A 19647-nucleotide genomic window follows, 5' to 3' on the forward strand; every position below is an offset into this window, starting at 1 on the left:
ACCGAAGAAGATGTAGTGGATGCTAAAAAGAAAGAAACGTAGCTAAAGAGAGAGATGAAGTTGAGAGGACATTAAAAAACGGCCATATCAGTGCACGTGTATATCATTTGCTAACTAGATGTTTAAATAATTTATTTGAACTATGACCACACAAAAAAATTTAAAGGCATAAATATACTTTTGACCTAAGTTTAAGGGGGTATATTAGAAAATACGTAAAGTTCAAAAACATAAAAATATTTTTGACCAAATAAATTGGATTCGAAAATGTTATATGAATATTTAAATTTGGCACTTATAATAATATTTTATATTAATATCTTATATTATATGTCATGTTAATATAAATATATAAAAAATAATACTACAAAATACCAATAAAAATATTAAATTTAATGTAAAATAATATTTTTTATAAAAAAAATATTATAATTATGCAGTAATCAAAGGTTTCAACAGAAGGTCAGCCTTATCTCTTTATATCTGCTGTTTCTACTTTGTCTGTTTTTCGCTGTTTTTCTAGCACTGCAGCTTCCTCTTCACCATGAGCGTGTCCATGGCTAGTACTACTTCTTCATCATATTCACTGCCTCTCTGCAACAAACTGCCTCATCTTGCCTCTGAATACTCTCTCACCACCACCACCCACTTCGCGATCACATCCAAAACAAAACCCATTCAGCCCCTCAAGCTCAAGCCCCAATTCCGCCATGCCCCACCTTTATCTCCCCTCTTCCGCCCCCTCCTCTTCTCGCCCTTTGCTGCTTCCGAAAACTTCAACACAGAACTTGCAGAAACAGAATCAGAATCAGAGACGGACCAAGAAGAAGAAGAAGAAGAAGAAGAAGATGATGTTGATGATGATGATGAGCAGACTCAGAAACTATCGGCTGAAGCAGGTAGGCTCTATGTGGGCAATTTACCGTATTCCATGACTTCTTCCCAATTGTCCGAAATCTTTGGTGAGGCTGGCCGTGTGGTTTCCGTGGAGGTCTGTTCTTGAGCTTTTCTGGGTTTTTGCTCCATTTTCTTAGTAACTGTAGAATTGAGGTCAATTGGGCTGTGTTCCAGATTGTTTATGATCGAGTCACAGACAGGAGCCGTGGTTTTGCATTTGTGACAATGGGTAGTGTTGAGGAAGCAAAAGAGGCGATCAGGATGTTTGATGGATCTGTAAGTGCCATTTTATTTGCATCAGTCTATTGGTTCACTAATATATATATATAATGTGTTTCTATGATGATTATTCCTGTGTATTCTATGTGTAGTGCAAGCGCAAGCACTTGAATTTCTGCCAGATATGATCTGAAACTATTATATTTCTTGAAGCAATTTTAGGTAGTTAACTTAGTGAAATGATCAATGTGGGAAGGCAATCAATAGATAAGAGCTTTATATTAGGCCAAACAAGTTCAACTATTTAAATATTAGCTCTGAGGTTTGAATTTGGGACATTTACTTGCTATGATACGATGTTGAATTGTTTAACCACCGTGTCATTTAAAACTTAAGCTACTAAGTAGAATGTTAATTTTATCTTTTATATTATTATTTTTTCTCTCAACAATTACATTATTCATCAACTATATAAATAAATAATCCCTACGAGCCATAAGTTGGTATGTAGTGAAAGTCCAAAGAAAAAGTGAATTGCAAATTGGGAATTGTACAAGCTCTAGTGTAAGTGAGAAGATAAATTTGACATTAAGATATTTCATTGACCTTGAGTTTTGTAACATGAGGAACTTTTGATGTTGAAGTATGTTTTGATTTTAGATTTGAGCCTGTTATCAGAATTTAAACCAACCTAGATAATTTAAGAGAAAACCCAAATGTGATTTTTCCTGGGGAGCTATGGTGGTAGCGAAAGCCCAAGCCCGAAGCCCACCACTGCTCCAGTAGGGGGTGTGTGGGGCTTCTCCTCCTGGTATGAGAAGCCCTAGAAGGCAGTTTGTTCCAGTTCCAGATATGTGTTACTGCTTTTCTGACAGTTTTTTTGGTGATAAGAATGTGGGTAATTAGGTGTATTGGGGATTTCTTGGTTTGAGAGATCTGAACGATTACTTCAATTTCTTCATAGTGAAGCTGTTTGCCTTTCCTGTGGACATAAATCACACACTGTGATCGAACCACATATATCCTGTGTTTAGTTCTTACTTTCTTGCTCTATTTCGCATTGTTTTTCACAACATTTGATATGCTTGCGAATTGTCTATCAAATGAAAATGCAGCATATCGAATCCTAGGTGCTGCTCCAAACTCCTACACCCGCCCATAAAATTACCAGTTTTTACTAATATCCACAAAGCATGTCCAAGAAGAAGTGCATTGGTGTGTGCTATTTGCAAACGATATTATCTTGGTAAATGATACAAAAGAAAGGCATGAATGTGATATAGGCTCTGCCTCCAGAAGGTAACACTGAAGCAAGGAAAGGAAGGAAATATAGGAGAGAAGAGAGGAAGAGAAGAGGGAGTTCAGATTAGGAAACTTCTATTATTCATCTCCCAGCCATCAACTACTCGATGGCTTTAAATATTCAAGTCAAAGGATAACGCATGCTGTAAAATAGCAACGATAAAACATAGTGGAACACAAAAATAGCAACTGAATCAACGAAATAGGACCATGTAGGTCCACGCACGACTGATGTGGCTTATTCCGCATTCTTCACAGCTTGACCTAGTCTTGTGCTCTGACTGCTCTGACTTAGTCAAGTGAATGCAGCTGTATCAGAATGATAAGCTTAAATAATGGATAAACACCTTAACATCCAAAGATTTAAATTAACTAGGTCGAAAACAGAGTATGTAGAATGTAAGTTCAACAAAAATAGAATTGTGGATGATGTTATTGTGAGACTTGGATATCAAGTTATCCCAAAAAATATCATTTCAATATCTTAGATCAATGATTAAAAATGAATAGGACATTACAGAAGATATTGCTTATAGAATAAGGCAACCACATTTAGCATTTTATGCAGTTGTAAACCCTTTTAAACCTTTCCAGCAAGTTTTATCGGACTGCTATAGAACTAAGAGATTGGATAAAATTAAGGGGTTTCCCCGGTTGAAGGACCGCCATCATGCACATTCTACAATATCAATATTTGAATCTAGAAGTATCTGGATTCAATTCATACAGGATCTGATTCCAACAGCATGCAGCAGTATCTTGCAATTGTCAGGTGCTTTTTTCTCCCCTATTCTTTCAAATATCCATGTATTCATGAAAGTTCCAAACTTAAAATTATTGAACCTTAATTCCATTTGGTGGGGTCTGCTATATGAATTCTAGATCTCTAGTCAACTCTTTTCATAACCATATACCTGGTAATGCTGATATACCGAAGAATGTAAAAGCAATACTCTATGAAATACTCTGTTAAATTAGGTAGGATATATATATATATATATATTTCAAATTGGCTTCTTCATTTCTGTGATGCTTGGTCAGAATATTGGACTTGAAACTAGTTTTACTTAGGTAATAGTATTCCCTTGGAAGTCTAAAGAAAGTCTATGCAATTCCAAGTCCATGACTTAGCATTATCATCTTAAAGTATGGCATTTGATGATTATTGGTAATGGCGGCAGCTGGTTGGAGGCCGAACTGTGAAGGTTAACTTCCCAGAAGTCCCAAGAGGAGGTGAAAGGGAAGTTATGGGGCCAAAAATACGAAGCAGCTACCAAGGCTTTATAGACAGCCCTCATAAAATATATGCAGGAAACCTTGCCTGGAGTCTCACTTCCCAGGGGCTTAGAGAAGCTTTTGCGGACCAACCAGGTCTATTAAGTGCCAAGGTCATCTACGACCGGGACTCTGGAAGATCTCGAGGTTTTGGATTCATTACGTTTTCATCTGCTGAGGAAGTCGAATCTGCTCTCAGGGCCATGAATGGAGTGGTAAGACTTGCTTGTGAAACTGTAAAGTAAACCTGATTGTAGCCGTCTGTTGATTGTTTTGTGTTTTGTTGATATCTGTCTACCCCTATGTGCGACTAGGAGGTGGAAGGTCGACCTTTGCGATTGAATATGGCCGAGGAAAGGGCTCCTTCCACACCAGCACAAGCAAGGGACCCAGAAAGCAGTTTTGACAGCACGGAGATGGTTTCTAGCATTGGCAACTAACAGGGGAGTGTTCTGGAGGTTTTTGACAGATTATAGAGTTGTGAAGATGCAGGTTGAATTGGTGCTCCATAACATTGAGCTTCCACTTCTTTCTGATCTGCTTTGTATCAAATCTTTTGTTGTTCATCCTCTGGTTCTTTTCGGTTCGTGTAGTTTGAGGAACAGAAGTTTATTAACCAGATGACAGTATCAATTGTAGCTGCTTAGCGTACCAACCATTCTGGATTGTGTGAGGATTTAGTTGGAACTCCAATTTCAACGATACTTTGTTGAGGTGCTAATGTCGGAATGTTAGAAACTACATTCCGACATCTATTAGCAGTGTAGATGGTTAAGGATTCTTTGGACATCTATTCTTCAAGTGGCTAACAATTAGCACAAATTGTGTGTGTGTGTGTGTGTGTGTGAGAGAGAGAGAGAGAGAGAGAGAGAGAGAGAGGGTTACAAACAAGCTGTGGCAACCTAAGCCATGGTTTCAAGCTTGGCCTCTTCTTGTTAGCGATAAAGCAGGAACAAAGCTAATTTTTTTTTTTTTTTTTTTTTTTTTTGGGGGGGGGGGGGGGGAAGACGAGAAAGAACAATGTTCAAGAAGATATCCAAGTACATGCAACTCTTGCAGAATTTTGCACTCAAAAAATTCAATTTTGATACAATGTATCGAGTTTAGAAGAACAAAGCTACAAGTCATTGAGGAGACACTGGAAGATGGCCCATAAATGACAAGAAGCCTCTAGCATGGCAACATGAATGCGTTCAGTTTGTGTGATGACTACCAGCAAGAAGAGCATCTGCAGCAGAGTCCAAATCCTGAGGGAAGAAAACCCTGCAAGACATCATATCATCCAGAAACATTATGAATGAATCTGAACACAGAACAGAATAAGAGACAAACACTGCTGCAATGAATAGGAGGTAGATATAATGAAGAAGCTGTCGTTTTCTGACAAATTAAAAGTATATTTATGTGTTATTCAATTTAATTAATGTATTTATTTGTTGGTGACAAGAATCACACATTGCCAAAATAAGAGTATCAATAATCAAATATTAGCAGTTTAGAACCTGCTGAATTGCTTCTGTTGAATTGGTTTCAAATGAACACAGAAGGACTTGAAATACTAAAATGAAGTACCTGCAAGTGTTGTGATACAAAGTCTTGCTCAGTTGACCAATGTCAACTATACCTTTACAGCCAGCAACCACCTCAAGTACTTGTCTGGAGATGAAGATAACTCGGTTTAGTAAAAACAGAACTTCGCATAGAGGCAACCAAAATTTTAAATTTCATCTAAAGATTCTGACCAACACAACCTTGCATTCAGCCGGGACAAAATCTCAAACATGGCAATCATATGAAAAAAAATGCTAACCGTGAACATCTTCATTTTAAACATTAGAAGATCGTGATGATGGACACTCCATGAATTTAGAAATTGTTGCAACAATAGGTCATCTCAACAAGAATCAAACAAATGCCTCAAGCTGGTCACTCCCAAAAAAATGAAAAGCATTGCACTGTAACAGATCCCAAAAGTTATATTCAGCCCCAGTGTAGTATTTTTATATGCAAATTAGAAGGTTTTTTGTGTCAACAAACTGACCTTAACGATTATGTAACAAAATCATTAGCAAAATCAAAAACGGAATAAGAACTGGCTGACGGAAAATTTCAGCCACTTACCCTTTGTCCCCATGGAGTTGCGGAGTATTTAGTAAAGGATCTATCAAGCGAAACATAAAGAAATGCAAGTGAAGATTCCATGTTTGGAAAAAAAATAAAAAAGGATAGACAGTTTACAAGTGCAAGCTTCTTGAAGCAGATTTAAATGTGTTGTGCATTTCTGCAATACTACGTTATTGTCTTGTTAACAAAAAATTATATACTGTAGAATCAGTAAAAAAAGTCAAGGCTCTGAAGATTACCCCCCATAAAGTGAAATAAACAATATACGTCCGAACTACGAAAAAGGAAAAGATAAAAGAACTGCAAATTTAAACAACATGAGATTAGTTTATCAATCAAGTTCAATACATAACGAGTATCACAAACACAACCATAAGCTAAAGCAGATGTACACTTTAAAAATCCAACTGTGAAGGGTTCACCCAACATTTAGAGACAGGTAGTGCTGAAACAGAAGATGAGGAATGCAAAAAAATTCCACTTACCGAACTAAACAAGGTTCATTCCGCCCTTTAACAATGCATTCTTGATCATACTTTTCTTTCTTCTTAGAAGGCCATGAAGATTTAACGAAATTAACTCCAGCATGAGTGTTCTTGATTTCACAATATGGAGAATCTGTCTCAATCATCATTCTCTCAACGGGAATGCCCTTAACAACTTCAAGATTTTCAGCAGTCTTCAGAGAGCAACCATTTACACCTGCATATTGCTCAAAAGCAGATGAAAATGAAAAAGAAATTCTCAAAACACATGGATATCTCAAGAACATAGGAAAAGAAAATATTCCAAAAGCATCTTAGTTTAAAGGTACACCACTATAACTGAGAACGGCTCAAAATCAACGGTAGAAACGGGGTGTATTTACCAATGAGAAGGTTACTGAATGAGAGAAGCTTGTCACGATCTTCTGCACTACCAGTGAATGAATGGGCAACCCCAGCCATGAACCTGTTCAACAAAACAGATAATTGACCCAGTTGCTCCACGCCAAAAGCACACAAACATGTCATGCAAAAAAGCTGCATAGTTTTTTTCTTGTGGAGTTTTCCTTCACAAATTAATTCACCGGGCAGAAAACCAAATAGTGGGAAAAATAAGTCACAGAACATAACTTATGCAATTACTAACATTCTACAACTTGTGCATTATTATCTTCAGAAAGACCTCAAAATATTATCTTTATTAATTTCAACTTATAGGTCAATGAAATTCTCAATAAAGAAAACCATAAATCTTCAAGGAAACCCATTTTTAATTTATCTCCTCATGAATCCCATTTTATCTCCTAACGAGTACATTTTCCTGACTTGTATTCTGTACAATCTTTCTGTCCATGGTATTTAATGCCTAATTACTGGAACAGATCCAATGTGAATTTTAAATTGCTCATATTCCAGCGTGCTTGCTTCAGCAGATAGTGTTCAGGGTTGCCTTTGGCCGAGTAACCATGAAGGAAAGTCCAGTTTTAGTTGTCAATGTCAGCAAGATTTCTTCTTGTTTCTATTTCCTTTTGTTCCTTGTTTCTATTTCAATGTCAGCAAGCATCACAGTGTCACTTGTACCAAATTGGTGCCCCCACTAACTCTAGGGGGCTGAGGAAATTACATTAAGAAGACTCAGGGCTTTGATCCTTCCACAAGGAATGCAGACCACTTCCAAAATTTGGTGGTTTGTTTATTATTATTATTGTTTTCAAATTTGATCTACACTAATATAAGCTCAAAATCCCGAGGAAAGATAAACCCAGATGGTCATGACTCAGCAGATATCATCAAACGCTTCAAGGGCCAAGAGAACAATATAATCACAAAAGGTCAATTGAGACGCTTCCTTTGTACAAGAGCAAATTGCTATCTGGTGAGTGAAGGATTTTGATGAATTGTTTGAAAAACAGACTTGGCCTTTGATTTATGGGTTCTAAAAGCTCACCTATCTTTATTACGCTCAAGAATGTCACAGAAATCTCCAGCTGCTGCTCGCATATGCAGAAACATTGGCAGCTTCAAGAGATGTGCTAATTCAAACTGCTTCTCAAAGTACCTAGTTAAAAGCATGAATGTAAGAAGGGAATGCAGGACCATACAGATGAACAAAAGAAATTGAAATCAAGAAGTTAAAAAGAAACAAGAAAAAGGAAATATAACTACTACATTTTCAACTAAGGCATTTCTCTATTACATACTTCTTTTGAATATCAGGCGGGCAAAAGTGAAGCCTGTCATAGTCCAATCCACATTCACCAATGGCAACAACCTTGCACAAAATAATGGAGAACAGAGTTAACAAAAAGCGGATAAAAATAATCATATAAAAAAGCCGCTTAATACAATTGGGTTAGACCTTTAACAACAATACAACAAATATAAAGCCTTAATCCCACTGTATCACACTTGTAACACAGTTCCAAAATCTAGTAACATTATTTTCAAATCCACATGCCATATGAACCTTGAAATTCATTTGTAGCCTATTATTATATAAAAGAATAAAATGTAATCTGAAAGCAAGTTTAATTCAAGAAATGCACGTAGAATCCTAAAGGTCAAATCCCAAAACTACAAATCGTATTGCGAGATCAATCAATAGTTCTTTTAAATCATTCCCAAGTAAATTAATGACACAAAAGATTTGACATATAAACTCATTTTTGTCAATAATTTATGGATTATACATCTATTATACCAAGAATATAAACGAACTTGATTATTGCAATTGCTAAGGCCTTCACACATAAAAAGAGAAGCCAATTGCATTATTTTAACTACAGTAGTAAGAAGAGACAATATAAAAGTGTGGAAACTCTAATAATTACTCGGAGTGGATTGCCCGATACTAGCACTTCCACAAGCATTTCAAAGTTCTAGAAGTGTTGGAGGACATAATATTTCCAAGTAATTTAAATCAATAATGCAGTAAGAAAGAGAATATACCGGAAGCATTCATATCACACAGAACCTCTTTAGTTAAGTTCATTCAACCATCACAAAGAAGAAAAGTATTAATTGAAAATCACTGCAAGTCAAAGCTGCAAAAATTTCATAAATCATTCCAGAAAGAACTAGATCAGAAATGCTGTTTGTTGTCCTACAATTAAGAAAATTTAAGTGTACCTTTCCTTTCTCTACTCCCTCTTTAGCCAATGACATAAGTTCCTGAAAGTGCTTGTTTGGATCCCCACTCTCGTCAAATTCCTGAATAGACCATGATTACAAGAGATACAGATGCATTTCATTAATATAAAATTACAAAGCAAATATAAATGTTCGATTGACAAGAACTCACCGTGCATCTTGTTGGGTGCACACCAACGGTACAGAAAAGTCTTGCTGCCATCAATAAGAAACTGCCATAATTAGCCAACCCAATTATCAGAGAAAAGAAACCCAATTAGCCGAGAATAAGATTGTAAAGCTATCCGTTCAGGTTTGGAAAAATGCATTCTCTAGAATAACCATCTGTTTCTGCAATAGCAAGAGCCTCCTTTGATTCCTGAAGCGACCCACCAGTGACCTGCAAATAAACCAAGAGCAAATCAATAATGCTCACGTCTATGGTGCAATCTGTCTCAGATGAACAAAAGGCTCAAGAAATCCAACCAAAAGATCAATAATAATTCTTCATTCTTCCAATAGGAAACTAGCAAAACAAAAAACAAAAAGCCTTCCCATCCCATGTTTCTGCGCCCAGTTCCTTTCCAGAGAGACAACCAACTCCCTGCCCTCCTTCTCGATGAGCATTATTGCACAGAACCAAGTATTTTAATCAATCGCAAATAGCTCATCAAACTCTAAGACTCTTACTTTTCCTGAATTATCTTTTTTGCTATTTTTCTTATAGTTCGCCAGCGACTAAACACATAACAGGAGAAGTATTCGACTCAGTTTCTCGTTGAAACAAGGCTTGTATTGCATAAAGATAGAAGGGTCAGTCATGAAATTTGAGCTGAAGCTGTAAAAGCGACAATCAAAGAAGACTCACGATGATTCGATCAACACCGACACTCCAAGCCCTTCCCAATACAGCTGGAATATCCGCTACGTGGCATTGCTTGCCATTGTAAATACCTTTGAACATGTTATCTGCACTTGGATTTGGATTTGCAAGACCGAGAAACAACAAGAAGAAGACTATAAACAACACAATTTCGGAAATCATGACATGGGAAATTTTCACGCCCGTAAAGTGTTTGACGAATTGTCTGACCTGTGAAGTTCACAGCTATGTCTGCTCAAATACAGAAAGGGAACAATTCTTAGTATGGTTTCAATAGCAGTGTTCAAAGTGACAAAAGCGAACGTAACTTGCCTATCATTCTCACTGTCGCCATGACCAACAAACGAGAGAGATAGATCGAAGAGGATGCCAAGCTCTGCTAGCCTCTGTGTTTGTTCTTTGCTATATGTGTCCGCCAATTGGGCTCGGTAAGACGTTAGCCCTCTCTTAGAGAATACTACAGTTTCAAAGTTTTGAGTTCAATACTGTTAATAGTTTGAAATGCTCTTTAAGGGTTCTTATGGGATTCTTTATAATTATTAATTAATTTTGAAAAAAAAGTAATTAAGTTAATGACTGACATCAACAAAAATTTTATAAGAAATTTGCTCAACCTCTCGAATAATTGCTTAATATTAAGTTAAATTAATTTTAAAAATAAGTTTATACAATATATTATCGAGACTTATCCATCTTATCGATCTCTTGACAATAAATTTTACTCTTTAATTAATTGAAAGGAAAAAAAATAAAAGATAAGATAGATATATCAACTATCTTTATTTTTTTTTTTTAAAATTTTAAAAATAAAAACTACTATAAATTGACATATTTATCAATTAAAATTTACTGGAAACAATTTAAGAATGGGATTATATATGTGTTGGACTTTTGGTTAAAAGTTAGAACACAATTCATAATCACAAAATACCAAAATCTCTAATATTTTGTGATCCAATCTTCCTAGTTTGGCTCAACCATGCTGGTTGGGTTCCTATTGTTTAGACCAAACTCATTTTTTTGTCTTTATATATTTTTTTTTTATGATTATTCAAATTTTTTATTATTTTAATTACAACTCTATACCTACAATCTATACCTACAATTTCAAGTCAATTTAACCTCTATATTTTGAACTTCTTTTCCTATGACAACCCAAACTTTTCGTTATACATTTTCAAATCAAATTAATCTAAATATTGTTAACGTATTAAAAAGAAATGGGATTAAAAGTTATACAATAACCAAAAAAAAAAGTTCTATAACAAGATCAAACGGTAGCCATGAATTGAGACCATTGAAAAGAAGGAACTAAAGTTGACCCTACCTAATAAGATTAAGATTAAGGCTTACAATTGTTATTACAATTCCATTCAAAAAATTCAGACTTCTATTTGGTACCATATTCCTTGAGGGGGTGGTTATTTTGATGCAAACTTTGCAATTCAGCTCACTCTTTTCCACATGCGATGCTTATTTCGTTATAATTGTGAGACATCACTTATTTCTTCTTTTGATGTGTTGTACTCCATCAACATGTCATACATAACATGTACCAATTTCATTGATATAATGAAATTAGAATTAGCTTTCCCAAACCAGATATTGCAGTGAATGTGCCCATCCAGAGGATTGATCACTATGATTTGTGCAAAAATGATGCAACTAGGTGATGAGCTTGAATCAACTAACTCAAATATTTGGTCAAATGAATGGTTGAGGTCATTGTCCCACTTATAGCATGTAAAGACATTAATTAGCCATGTCTCCAATTTCATTACATGTTATAATAGCACAGCCCTTATTCCATTATATGTTACAGCATAACCAATAAGGGCGAGCTTTGACAACAATGATAAAATTATTCATTTTTTATTAAAAAATCACGGGATTGAGTTGGGAAAACAGCATCTTTGCACCCATGCATGGACCCAAGATGGGGAGAATGCTGCATACAAATGTCCCTCCATTGACCCTCCTAAGTGGGAGTTTTGTGCACTGAGACATCCTTTTTTCTAGCAAAACCACCATGAAGGGATGTCATCATATGCTTTATCTCTTACATTGATCATCCAAGAATTTAAAACGAATCGTGATCACTATGGCAGCAGCTACCAGTAAGCATCTACAAGTTTAAATCATCTGCCAGTCATTGAAGTAAAATGGACCTCTCAGAGTTCTTCTCTTTTACCCTTTCTACTTACTCATCTATAATTCCTACCAAATTAGTAGGCATACTGTAAGAATGCAATTTACAGAATAAGAGGGTTAAAAAATACTACAAACAAGATACATCATCTCACTTTGTGTAGGACAAGCTATACCTGGTACAGGGTTAAGATGCCTGCAGCACTGTAAGATAATATGGGTGCCCCTGGCATGTACCCGAAGATGGCAGTGTTCCAGCAGCTTGACCACTTGAGCGCAAAAGATTCCAATGTAGAGCATAGTTTGATAGATCATACGTCCCAGGAGATAAGACAGATATCTGAAGAGGAATTTCAGTTGTGGACATTGGCTCAAGTTTGATCTGGGTTGAACTAGTCCCTGACCAAATGAATAGGGAAACACTCTCCCCAGAAAGCGACCTACTAACTCGGGGTCCAACAATGTCAGATGAAACTTTAACATCATTTGACAGAGATACATCATGCCACCCGGATTCATTTCCAGGAGATGAAGGTGTACGGCTACTAGAGGCAGAATCAATGGTGTCAATGCGAACTGATGCAACTGCATCTGAGGAATTGTGGATAGTCATACTTAGCTTTATCTCACAGAAATCGGCAAGGAAGTTATGGTGTACGGTCCTGGGGCCTTCCATTATCCACCATATTGGGCTTGTGCTTGCCATACTGCAAACATAGATGAAACCAGTTTAAAAGAACGGAAAAAAAAAAAGGAAAAAAATGACTTAACGCCGGAAGAAATAATCAACATGGGAGACATTATCTTCAGTATTCAGAAGAACCAAAAAACAAAAGGGGAAAAAATTAGATTATTTTGAATCCAATTGTTCAAAGTAAAAATCTAATAAACAAGTCCTTTTTTTTTTCCTCGATGCTTGCCTGCAATGACATGCATGATGAGAAAAGAGACCGACAGAATTGGCTTGATCAGGGTCGCCTTCACTCTGCAGCCGAGAGATCAATATGAAGTCAACTGTATTTGGATTTTCCTGATCCAAGCACAAGAAGTTAAACGCATTAATAAGGCAATGCATCCAGCATCCTATTAAGTTATGCAATGTGAAGCGCTTAAATGAGCACCTGATGGGCATACATGATATGGAAGTGCAGACACAAATTTCTAAAATTCAGGTCGAGGACACAAAGAGATGAAAGAACTTGAATTTTCATATTATGCGTTCACCTCTTGAAGAATATTTTTGGACGCAGTCATTGTTTTATTTTAGTACTCAATAAGTTTACAGAGCTCTTACCTCTTTGCTCTAGAGTACTAGACGATGAACTTACTAAACATATCCAAGAATAGGTGCACTGGAGTATGTTACTTATTTATAGAATAACATTATTTTGATAGATGACACAAAAGAAAGAGTGAATACTTAAGACCTGAAGGCTTCATGTGAGTATGTCAAAAATCAAATATATGGAATTTAAGTTTAGAATAGATGTGTGGATGATCTAGTGATAAGACTTCAAGATCAATTGTGTGTGCGTGCGAGCGAGCGAGCGTGCATGTGTGTGTGTGAGTGTGTGAGAGAGAGAGAGAGAGATTATCATGGATTTTACTTGCAGAATCAAGGCAGTCAGAAGTGCTTTCAACATTTTATGCAATTGTTAAATCCCTTCAAAGCTAAAAGCAAAGTTTTATTAGATAATTGTAATGCCAACTTTCTTATATGGTGCAGAATGTTGGGGAGTTTTAAGTATCAACATATGAAAAATAAGAATGTAAGTAGAATTAAAAGGAGACCAAGGAAAAATTAGTGGAAAACTCTTAGGAGCAATGTGGGATTTAATGGCTTTACAAAAATATAGCCATGGATAGAAATATTTAGTGAGCTAAAATTCATGCAACTAACCCACCTAGTGGGATTAAGGCTTATAACCTTTGTTTGGGAGACGGGTGGGGTAGACAACGGAATGGTAATGGAGGAGAACAAATGGGTAAGGGAAGTATTATAAAGTTTCTTACCCTCTTACTATTTGGAAAGTATGAAACATAAATGAGCATACTATAACTTAAATTTATTGATGGATAATGGAAGGGGACAAAATGGTTCGAAATCAATACACGAAAATTGTTATAGATGTCAAATCATTAAAATAATATATATATAAATTAAAGTAATAATACATGTGAATCAAATACACAAAAACTGTCACAAATATACGTGCAAACCCATTAATTAACAATCATTCTCCAAGAGCAACATTAAATTAATGTAAAAGTAATTATAAGATTGTTTTAGATTAAGGATAATGTTGGGGTTTTACAAAAATAATAAGGGTAATATAATAAAATAATAAGAATATTTAAAATTGCTTTTCTTTTTGGGGTTTTACAAAAATAATAAGGGTAATATAATAAAATAATACAAATATTTAAAATTGCTTTTCCTTCCCCCTCCTTACACCCCAAATCAGGGTGTAAGGGAAATAGGGGTACAGGAAGGTATCATGTAACACCCCCCCCCAAATTTCATTATGAAACTCACTCAAACAACGAAAAGAGTCTCCCTTACCCTCCTGTCCCTCCCCCCCCCCCCCAATCCAAACAAGGGGTTAGTGTTGTCATAGCCAAGCAAGTATTCTAGCCAAACGTTAGTCACTGTATTGCAAAGCCCAAAAGACAGATTAATGGTATGATTTTGGTTGAAATATGAATTACAAGCATATTTCGTCAATTCTTCATAAAGAGATTGTAATATAACTTTGGATCCTTATTTTTTTTTACATGAGTGGTACCCCTCCTCACCTTACAAAAACTATTCATCTTTTCTTCTGAAAAGTATGTGACAGTCCTGGCAGATGATAAAAGAGAACAGAATTTAGAAAAGAAAATAGAAAAAGGAAGATTAGTGTCCAGGTGGTTTCAGCCTATCATTGGTAGGGGAGAGGCAGTGTCATTTGATTCACTTTCTTTTATTTTCAAAAATTATATTTATCTCATCTTGGCATGCCCTTTACCGCTCCAAACATGTTCCCAATCTTGACACTTGTCCTCTATGTGCCTGAAGTTGACCTGTTCTGAAATTTTAAAAGAATATAGAAATTTGAGGTCTGTATGATATGTTTTGGAGGGAGTTAAATAAATGTCATTCATCAAACTAGGAAACATTTGCCAGCTGTCGGAGTATATCTGTGCTTCCTAATTAAGTGGTCTAGTCATCAAGACATGCAAGCAAAATATGAACTTAAGATATAAAAAGAATAAATGCAAAAACAGATTATTGACCTAGCCTTTTCTAGTATGATGTCATGAAACAAGATTCACACAACAGATTCAAGGGGCTATGACCAGCTGATCATAATGACGGTACAGGGAAATTATTTCATATATGTATCAAGCCCATACGATGTTGGAAGAAAGTATCCAACCTGACCAGCTGTTCCTTGGTGTGCTCTTTCATGATAGTGGAAATCAAGTAAGGGTGACCTATTTATATCAAACAGTGGCTCATTGCTGCTATGGCTCAATCTTACATCATATCCTTCAGAAGGGGCCACAGAGACCTCATCCTTAACAATCACAGAGTTCCTGCGATTCTGAGCAAAATGGTAACTTATTAACAGCTACAAGTATCTTAGAAAAGATAATCAATATAAGCATGAAAATACAGAGTAAGAAGCTTAGAGAAACTCATCCATACAGAGTAAGAAGCCTAGAGAAACCCATCCAAGTAGAAAATTGATTTGGGGATTGGAAGGGGGAATTAGGCAGTGGTATCATTGTGGGCATTGTGCAGGTGCAAACTAGTGAAAAATACAAGTGCAGTATGGCACTTCACTAGACCGCGTACCAGAAAGAGACCTTTGTCAACAAGTATAAAGTAAAACCAAGTTGCAATTCAGAGCAAAAGATAACTTATAAATACAAGTATCTTAGAAGAGATGACCAACGAAAGTATGACAATACAAAATAAGAATCTTAGAAAAACTCACCCAAGTAGAAAATTGATTGAGGATAATACCAAAACAGAGACAAACTTAGAAAGGTGGAACTAGACAGTGGTCCCATTGCGAGCGTTGTGCATGTGCAAACTAGTGAAAAACACAAAGTGCAGCATGGCACTTCACTAGACCACATCCCCGAAAGAGACCTTTGCAAACATGTAGAAACTAAAACAAAGGTGCTAAACTGAATGGATAGTTGGCATTGGCATTAAGGCAAGAGAGAACAATAAAATGATTGTTCAAGATGGAAGCCTAGAAAAACTAGTGAGGCAACATAAAGGTTGAGTTTCTTATACCAACCTTGAGCTTGAAAAAACAAGACTGTGCTTGACCGGCAAATAGAAGTTCAGAAGGAAAGATGGAATCAATGGGTTGAAGCAATGAAATCTCCCACTCATTTCCAACAGAAGACAATTGATGAACCTGGAAACCCCTTGAACTTGTCCTGTTGATAACATCCATGCATACAAGGAACTCTTGTAATTTTGAAGGACAAGCACTGATTCGAAATGACACATCCAGTGATGGTAGCACCTACAAAAGATAGGATAATTTGGACGGACTGAGTAAGCAGATACCATTATGTGAATAGATGATATAATTTGAAGTCCAACACAATTAGAAGGCAGTGATAGCAACAAACAGTCTGTAGAAGCAATTGAAAGTCACACAAGCAAATCAATCAATAAAGACTAGGAGCATTGCCACTAGAACTTTCATTTTTGTTTGCATGGTTTCCAAAACAAAACAAAAAAGACATGTCTGAGACACTGTTTTATTTTCATATACTTCTTAATGTTGTTTTTAAACAGGTTTCGTAATCTGTTAAAAAAATCATAATGAACAGAAAAAGAAAAAAACAAACTTATCAAAAGAAAAATAACTTAACTAATCCAGTGTGTTTTCACACACAAAAAGAAAAAAAAAACTCTCATAACCAGACTGGTCACTAGACAAGTTAGGAATCAGTTTTTGTCTCTTTCCTCTTTCCTCTTTCCTCTTTCCTCTTTCCTCTTTCCTCTTTCCTTTTTTTTCCTTTTTAGATTTTGAGGGGAGGAAGCATCAGATCTCATCTGACTTCTCTGTTAAAACAAAAAAAAGTACATGGCACAAAACTTAATTTCTCTATCCAATCAGACCAAAGGTAAATGGCAAAGTTCATAAAAAGGATTTCTTTATCTATTTATTTATTTGTTCAAACATTAGAATTCATAGTTCCATCTAATCATTAATATCCACAAGAGTGGAACTTGTCTTTTCTTTACCAAGAGAATACCTCCAAATTATAATGCATGCGCAAAACGCGATATCTCATAATGGTTGATGCATCTTCCATCTCATAATATACGGTTATGTACAAGGAAACATTTCCGTGAGTAGCAGCCCGAAGCCAAAGAGGCCAACAGAAAGGAGCTTCCCCATGAATTAGCACATCCTGACAAACAGAATAAGGGATCTTAAGACAGAGAAATTAAAGAAGAAGAAGAAGAATGGCGATGAAGACTTGCCCCATATCAAAGCTAAAATGCAACAAAGAGTCCTCAGGACAAAATTAATTGAACTGACCTCTGGAAACAGAAATGCTGTATCTGAAATATTATTGGTTTTAGCAAGCGCATCACCATGTGCAGAATTTGTCTTCTTTTCTAGGCAAGCAGGAAATTCCATATCCATAACTTCCTTGTCGCCTATGCTCAGAAACCTTGGATGATGGATCTTCAGTTTCATATTCTGCAAAAAGATATCATCACTATCAAAATTAAAAAGAAAATGATCTCACCAATTCCAATATCATTGGAGGTCCATTGAAAGACTACATTCTCTCATATAATGCATACCAGACAGTATGCTCGTTGGAAGAGTTACATTAGTGAAGTTCCTTTCAAATGCTGCTATACCGCTGAATGATAAAATGTGGAGATACGCAACTAACTTGTGCTTGTGTATATGCAATAATGTATAAGGGAATAACAATTAGTCTGTTACGGACAGTCTAGCCCGGTCTACTTGTGCAGGCCAACTTGATTCAAGGATAGACAGCACTGCAGATGGAATTGGCAATTTTATGCTAAATGTTTGTGAGTCAAAATGCATCAGGGAACCTCTATTCGAGACACTTGAATAATAAAATACCTTCACAGAAATTTCTAATGGATTCCTCAGGACCAAATCAAGATGGCGCAAATCTCCTGCATAAACTGTTTTAGGAAGGTGACGAATGAAGCCCTCAAGTTTGGGCAGAGTCTGGACAAAGCAGAAGTAGTACCAATTAGAAGACGTAACAAAAAGAAAAGATTACTCCAGCAAAGGTAATGGAAAAACCATAAAGCTCCAGCTGCATGCGGAAGTGTTAAGTATAAAAGAGGGAAAAGGAGGTACCTTAATCACAATAAACTCTAGGTTATCAGTTGTTGACCGTTTATTTTTTCTTCTTTTCTTTGTAATTTTCTTCTTGGCCAAGTCGGAATCAAAGTTATAAAAGCCGCCTATTAAACCTGACAATTTCCATCTCACACCAACTATTTTCAATGTGCCTTCTAATCTGGGAGTTACAGTTAATTGTGCCTGAAAATAGAAAGGAAAGAAATTTATAGAATTTGCAAAGATAATTAACACCATATGTAGCTGAATATTCTGATAGGTCAACCTCCACAGAAAAATTTATAGGTGTAATATATAAATACATCATCTTACTCTAGAAACTGTGAAACCTATTCGCCCAATACCAAAAACTACCATAGATTACGCCAGAGTGCAGTGCTTTTGTAATTTTGCCTCCTATTAGTTCAGCTATCTTGCAATATATGTCAGACATAATAACAACACTCTAGAATTCAAAATAGACCCTAAGCTCTCGGATGGTTCAGTGGTGATGGCTTCATAACTGGCAAAGACTGAATCAGAAAACTATTTGTACCAAATCCAGTTTTACATAAATAATGTTCAGGAAAAAGGATAAAATGAATAATTAACAAATCACCAACTAGAAAACAATCAATAACAACAACATATCAAGCCTTAATACCACTAGGTGGTGTCAGCTACATAAATTCTAGCTCATTGATCATTTCAATCTATGGTCATAACTTTTGTGATGCCCTATATCAACCTAAGAGTCTCCCACCAAGTTTTTCTTGGTCTTCCTCCACCTCTTTTGCTAAAGACTTGTTCTATTCCATCCAATCTCCTAACAGAATCTCTATTGGTCTTCTTCTCACATGACCAAACCATCTTGATCATGTCCCACACATGTTATCAATAAGAGCCATTATCATCTTGATCAATAAGAGCCATTATTACGAATAACCTTATTTCTACCTACCAGAAAACAAACAATCAAATAGAAAAGGTCAGTGCATAAGAAAAGCTTACCAAATCTGTTTCACCTCCTCCCAATGAAATGTCAACTTCAGACACTGAAAATGAAGGCATTTCTGAGCTACAGTCCCTGTGAGCATTATTGTCTTACGAATCATAAGCTCCATGGAATTCAAATCAAGAGAAAATGCAGAAATGATTACCAAATAGAAAGAAATTTGAGGGAGAAATTGGTAAAAATCTATACACGTACCCACTACTGGCCATGTTTCTGAATTGATCATCATTCCTATTCCCGGTTAAGTTATTTGTATCTGCAGCATTGAGATAACAATTACCCCATTTGGTTAAGAAAAATCTCAACATATTAAAA

The 19647-nt window shown here is 36.0% G+C and overlaps 3 protein-coding genes across 6 annotated transcripts in view; 1 reads left to right on the forward strand and 2 right to left on the reverse strand.

The window, feature by feature from the left end:
• The first annotated feature begins 488 nt into the window (after positions 1 to 488).
• On the forward strand, positions 489 to 4397 carry LOC127806832 (33 kDa ribonucleoprotein, chloroplastic-like). The gene is made up of 4 exons (XM_052344366.1): positions 489 to 991; positions 1072 to 1173; positions 3600 to 3908; positions 4008 to 4397. Exons 1-4 carry the CDS (start codon positions 545 to 547, stop codon positions 4131 to 4133), a joined length of 984 nt encoding a protein of 327 aa, XP_052200326.1. The 5' UTR covers positions 489 to 544; the 3' UTR covers positions 4134 to 4397.
• A 337-nt stretch (positions 4398 to 4734) lies between these two features.
• On the reverse strand, positions 4735 to 10268 carry LOC127806831 (uncharacterized). Of its 2 annotated transcripts, XM_052344364.1 has the most exons (12): positions 10126 to 10268; positions 10024 to 10044; positions 9799 to 9899; positions 9273 to 9330; positions 9103 to 9146; positions 8931 to 9011; positions 8003 to 8073; positions 7750 to 7860; positions 6686 to 6768; positions 6303 to 6519; positions 5266 to 5349; positions 4735 to 4956 (listed from the first exon to the last, which is right to left on the reverse strand). In XM_052344364.1, the coding sequence occupies exons 1-12, from the start codon at positions 10145 to 10147 to the stop codon at positions 4887 to 4889; spliced, it is 963 nt and encodes a 320-aa protein (XP_052200324.1). In that variant the 5' UTR covers positions 10148 to 10268; the 3' UTR covers positions 4735 to 4886. The 2 variants fall into 2 exon arrangements, with proteins under 2 accessions (XP_052200324.1, XP_052200323.1); XM_052344363.1 differs by lacking the exons at positions 10024 to 10044; positions 10126 to 10268 and having other exon boundaries at positions 9799 to 10014.
• A 1675-nt stretch (positions 10269 to 11943) lies between these two features.
• LOC127806829 (uncharacterized) overlaps positions 11944 to 19647 on the reverse strand; it is a 59051-nt gene continuing 51347 nt past the window's right edge. The window contains exons 19-29 of one of the 3 annotated variants that reach the window (XM_052344361.1): positions 19528 to 19588; positions 19329 to 19404; positions 18336 to 18521; positions 18090 to 18200; positions 17523 to 17687; positions 17233 to 17391; positions 16257 to 16490; positions 15381 to 15548; positions 12882 to 12991; positions 12138 to 12668; positions 11944 to 12030 (exon numbers count right to left, since the gene is read on the reverse strand). In XM_052344361.1, coding sequence (XP_052200321.1) covers positions 12149 to 12668; positions 12882 to 12991; positions 15381 to 15548; positions 16257 to 16490; positions 17233 to 17391; positions 17523 to 17687; positions 18090 to 18200; positions 18336 to 18521; positions 19329 to 19404; positions 19528 to 19588 — 1790 coding nt within the window. In that variant the 3' untranslated portion in view covers positions 11944 to 12030; positions 12138 to 12148. Of the gene's footprint in view, positions 12669 to 12881; positions 12992 to 15380; positions 15549 to 16256; positions 16491 to 17232; positions 17392 to 17522; positions 17688 to 18089; positions 18201 to 18335; positions 18522 to 19328; positions 19405 to 19527; positions 19589 to 19647 lie in introns of all 3 variants that reach the window. The other 2 variants (XM_052344360.1, XM_052344362.1) reach the window with 2 other exon arrangements.

This window comes from Diospyros lotus, chromosome 7 (genome assembly GCF_014633365.1).
Source record: "Diospyros lotus cultivar Yz01 chromosome 7, ASM1463336v1, whole genome shotgun sequence".
NCBI classification, from domain to species: domain Eukaryota; kingdom Viridiplantae; phylum Streptophyta; class Magnoliopsida; order Ericales; family Ebenaceae; genus Diospyros; species Diospyros lotus.

Coding starts and splice junctions, on each gene's coding strand:
- LOC127806832 (XM_052344366.1), top strand. CDS start 545: ATGAGCGTGTCCATGGCTAGTACTACTTCTTCATCATATTCACTGCCT. Junction 992..1,071: donor GCCGTGTGGTTTCCGTGGAG/GTCTGTTCTTGA, acceptor GCTGTGTTCCAG/ATTGTTTATGATCGAGTCAC. Junction 3,909..4,007: donor TCAGGGCCATGAATGGAGTG/GTAAGACTTGCT, acceptor ATGTGCGACTAG/GAGGTGGAAGGTCGACCTTT.
- LOC127806831 (XM_052344363.1), bottom strand. CDS start 9,975: ATGATTTCCGAAATTGTGTTGTTTATAGTCTTCTTCTTGTTGTTTCTC. Junction 9,147..9,272: donor TGCTATTGCAGAAACAGATG/GTTATTCTAGAG, acceptor TATTGATGGCAG/CAAGACTTTTCTGTACCGTT. Junction 6,520..6,685: donor ATTCAGTAACCTTCTCATTG/GTAAATACACCC, acceptor AGCAATATGCAG/GTGTAAATGGTTGCTCTCTG.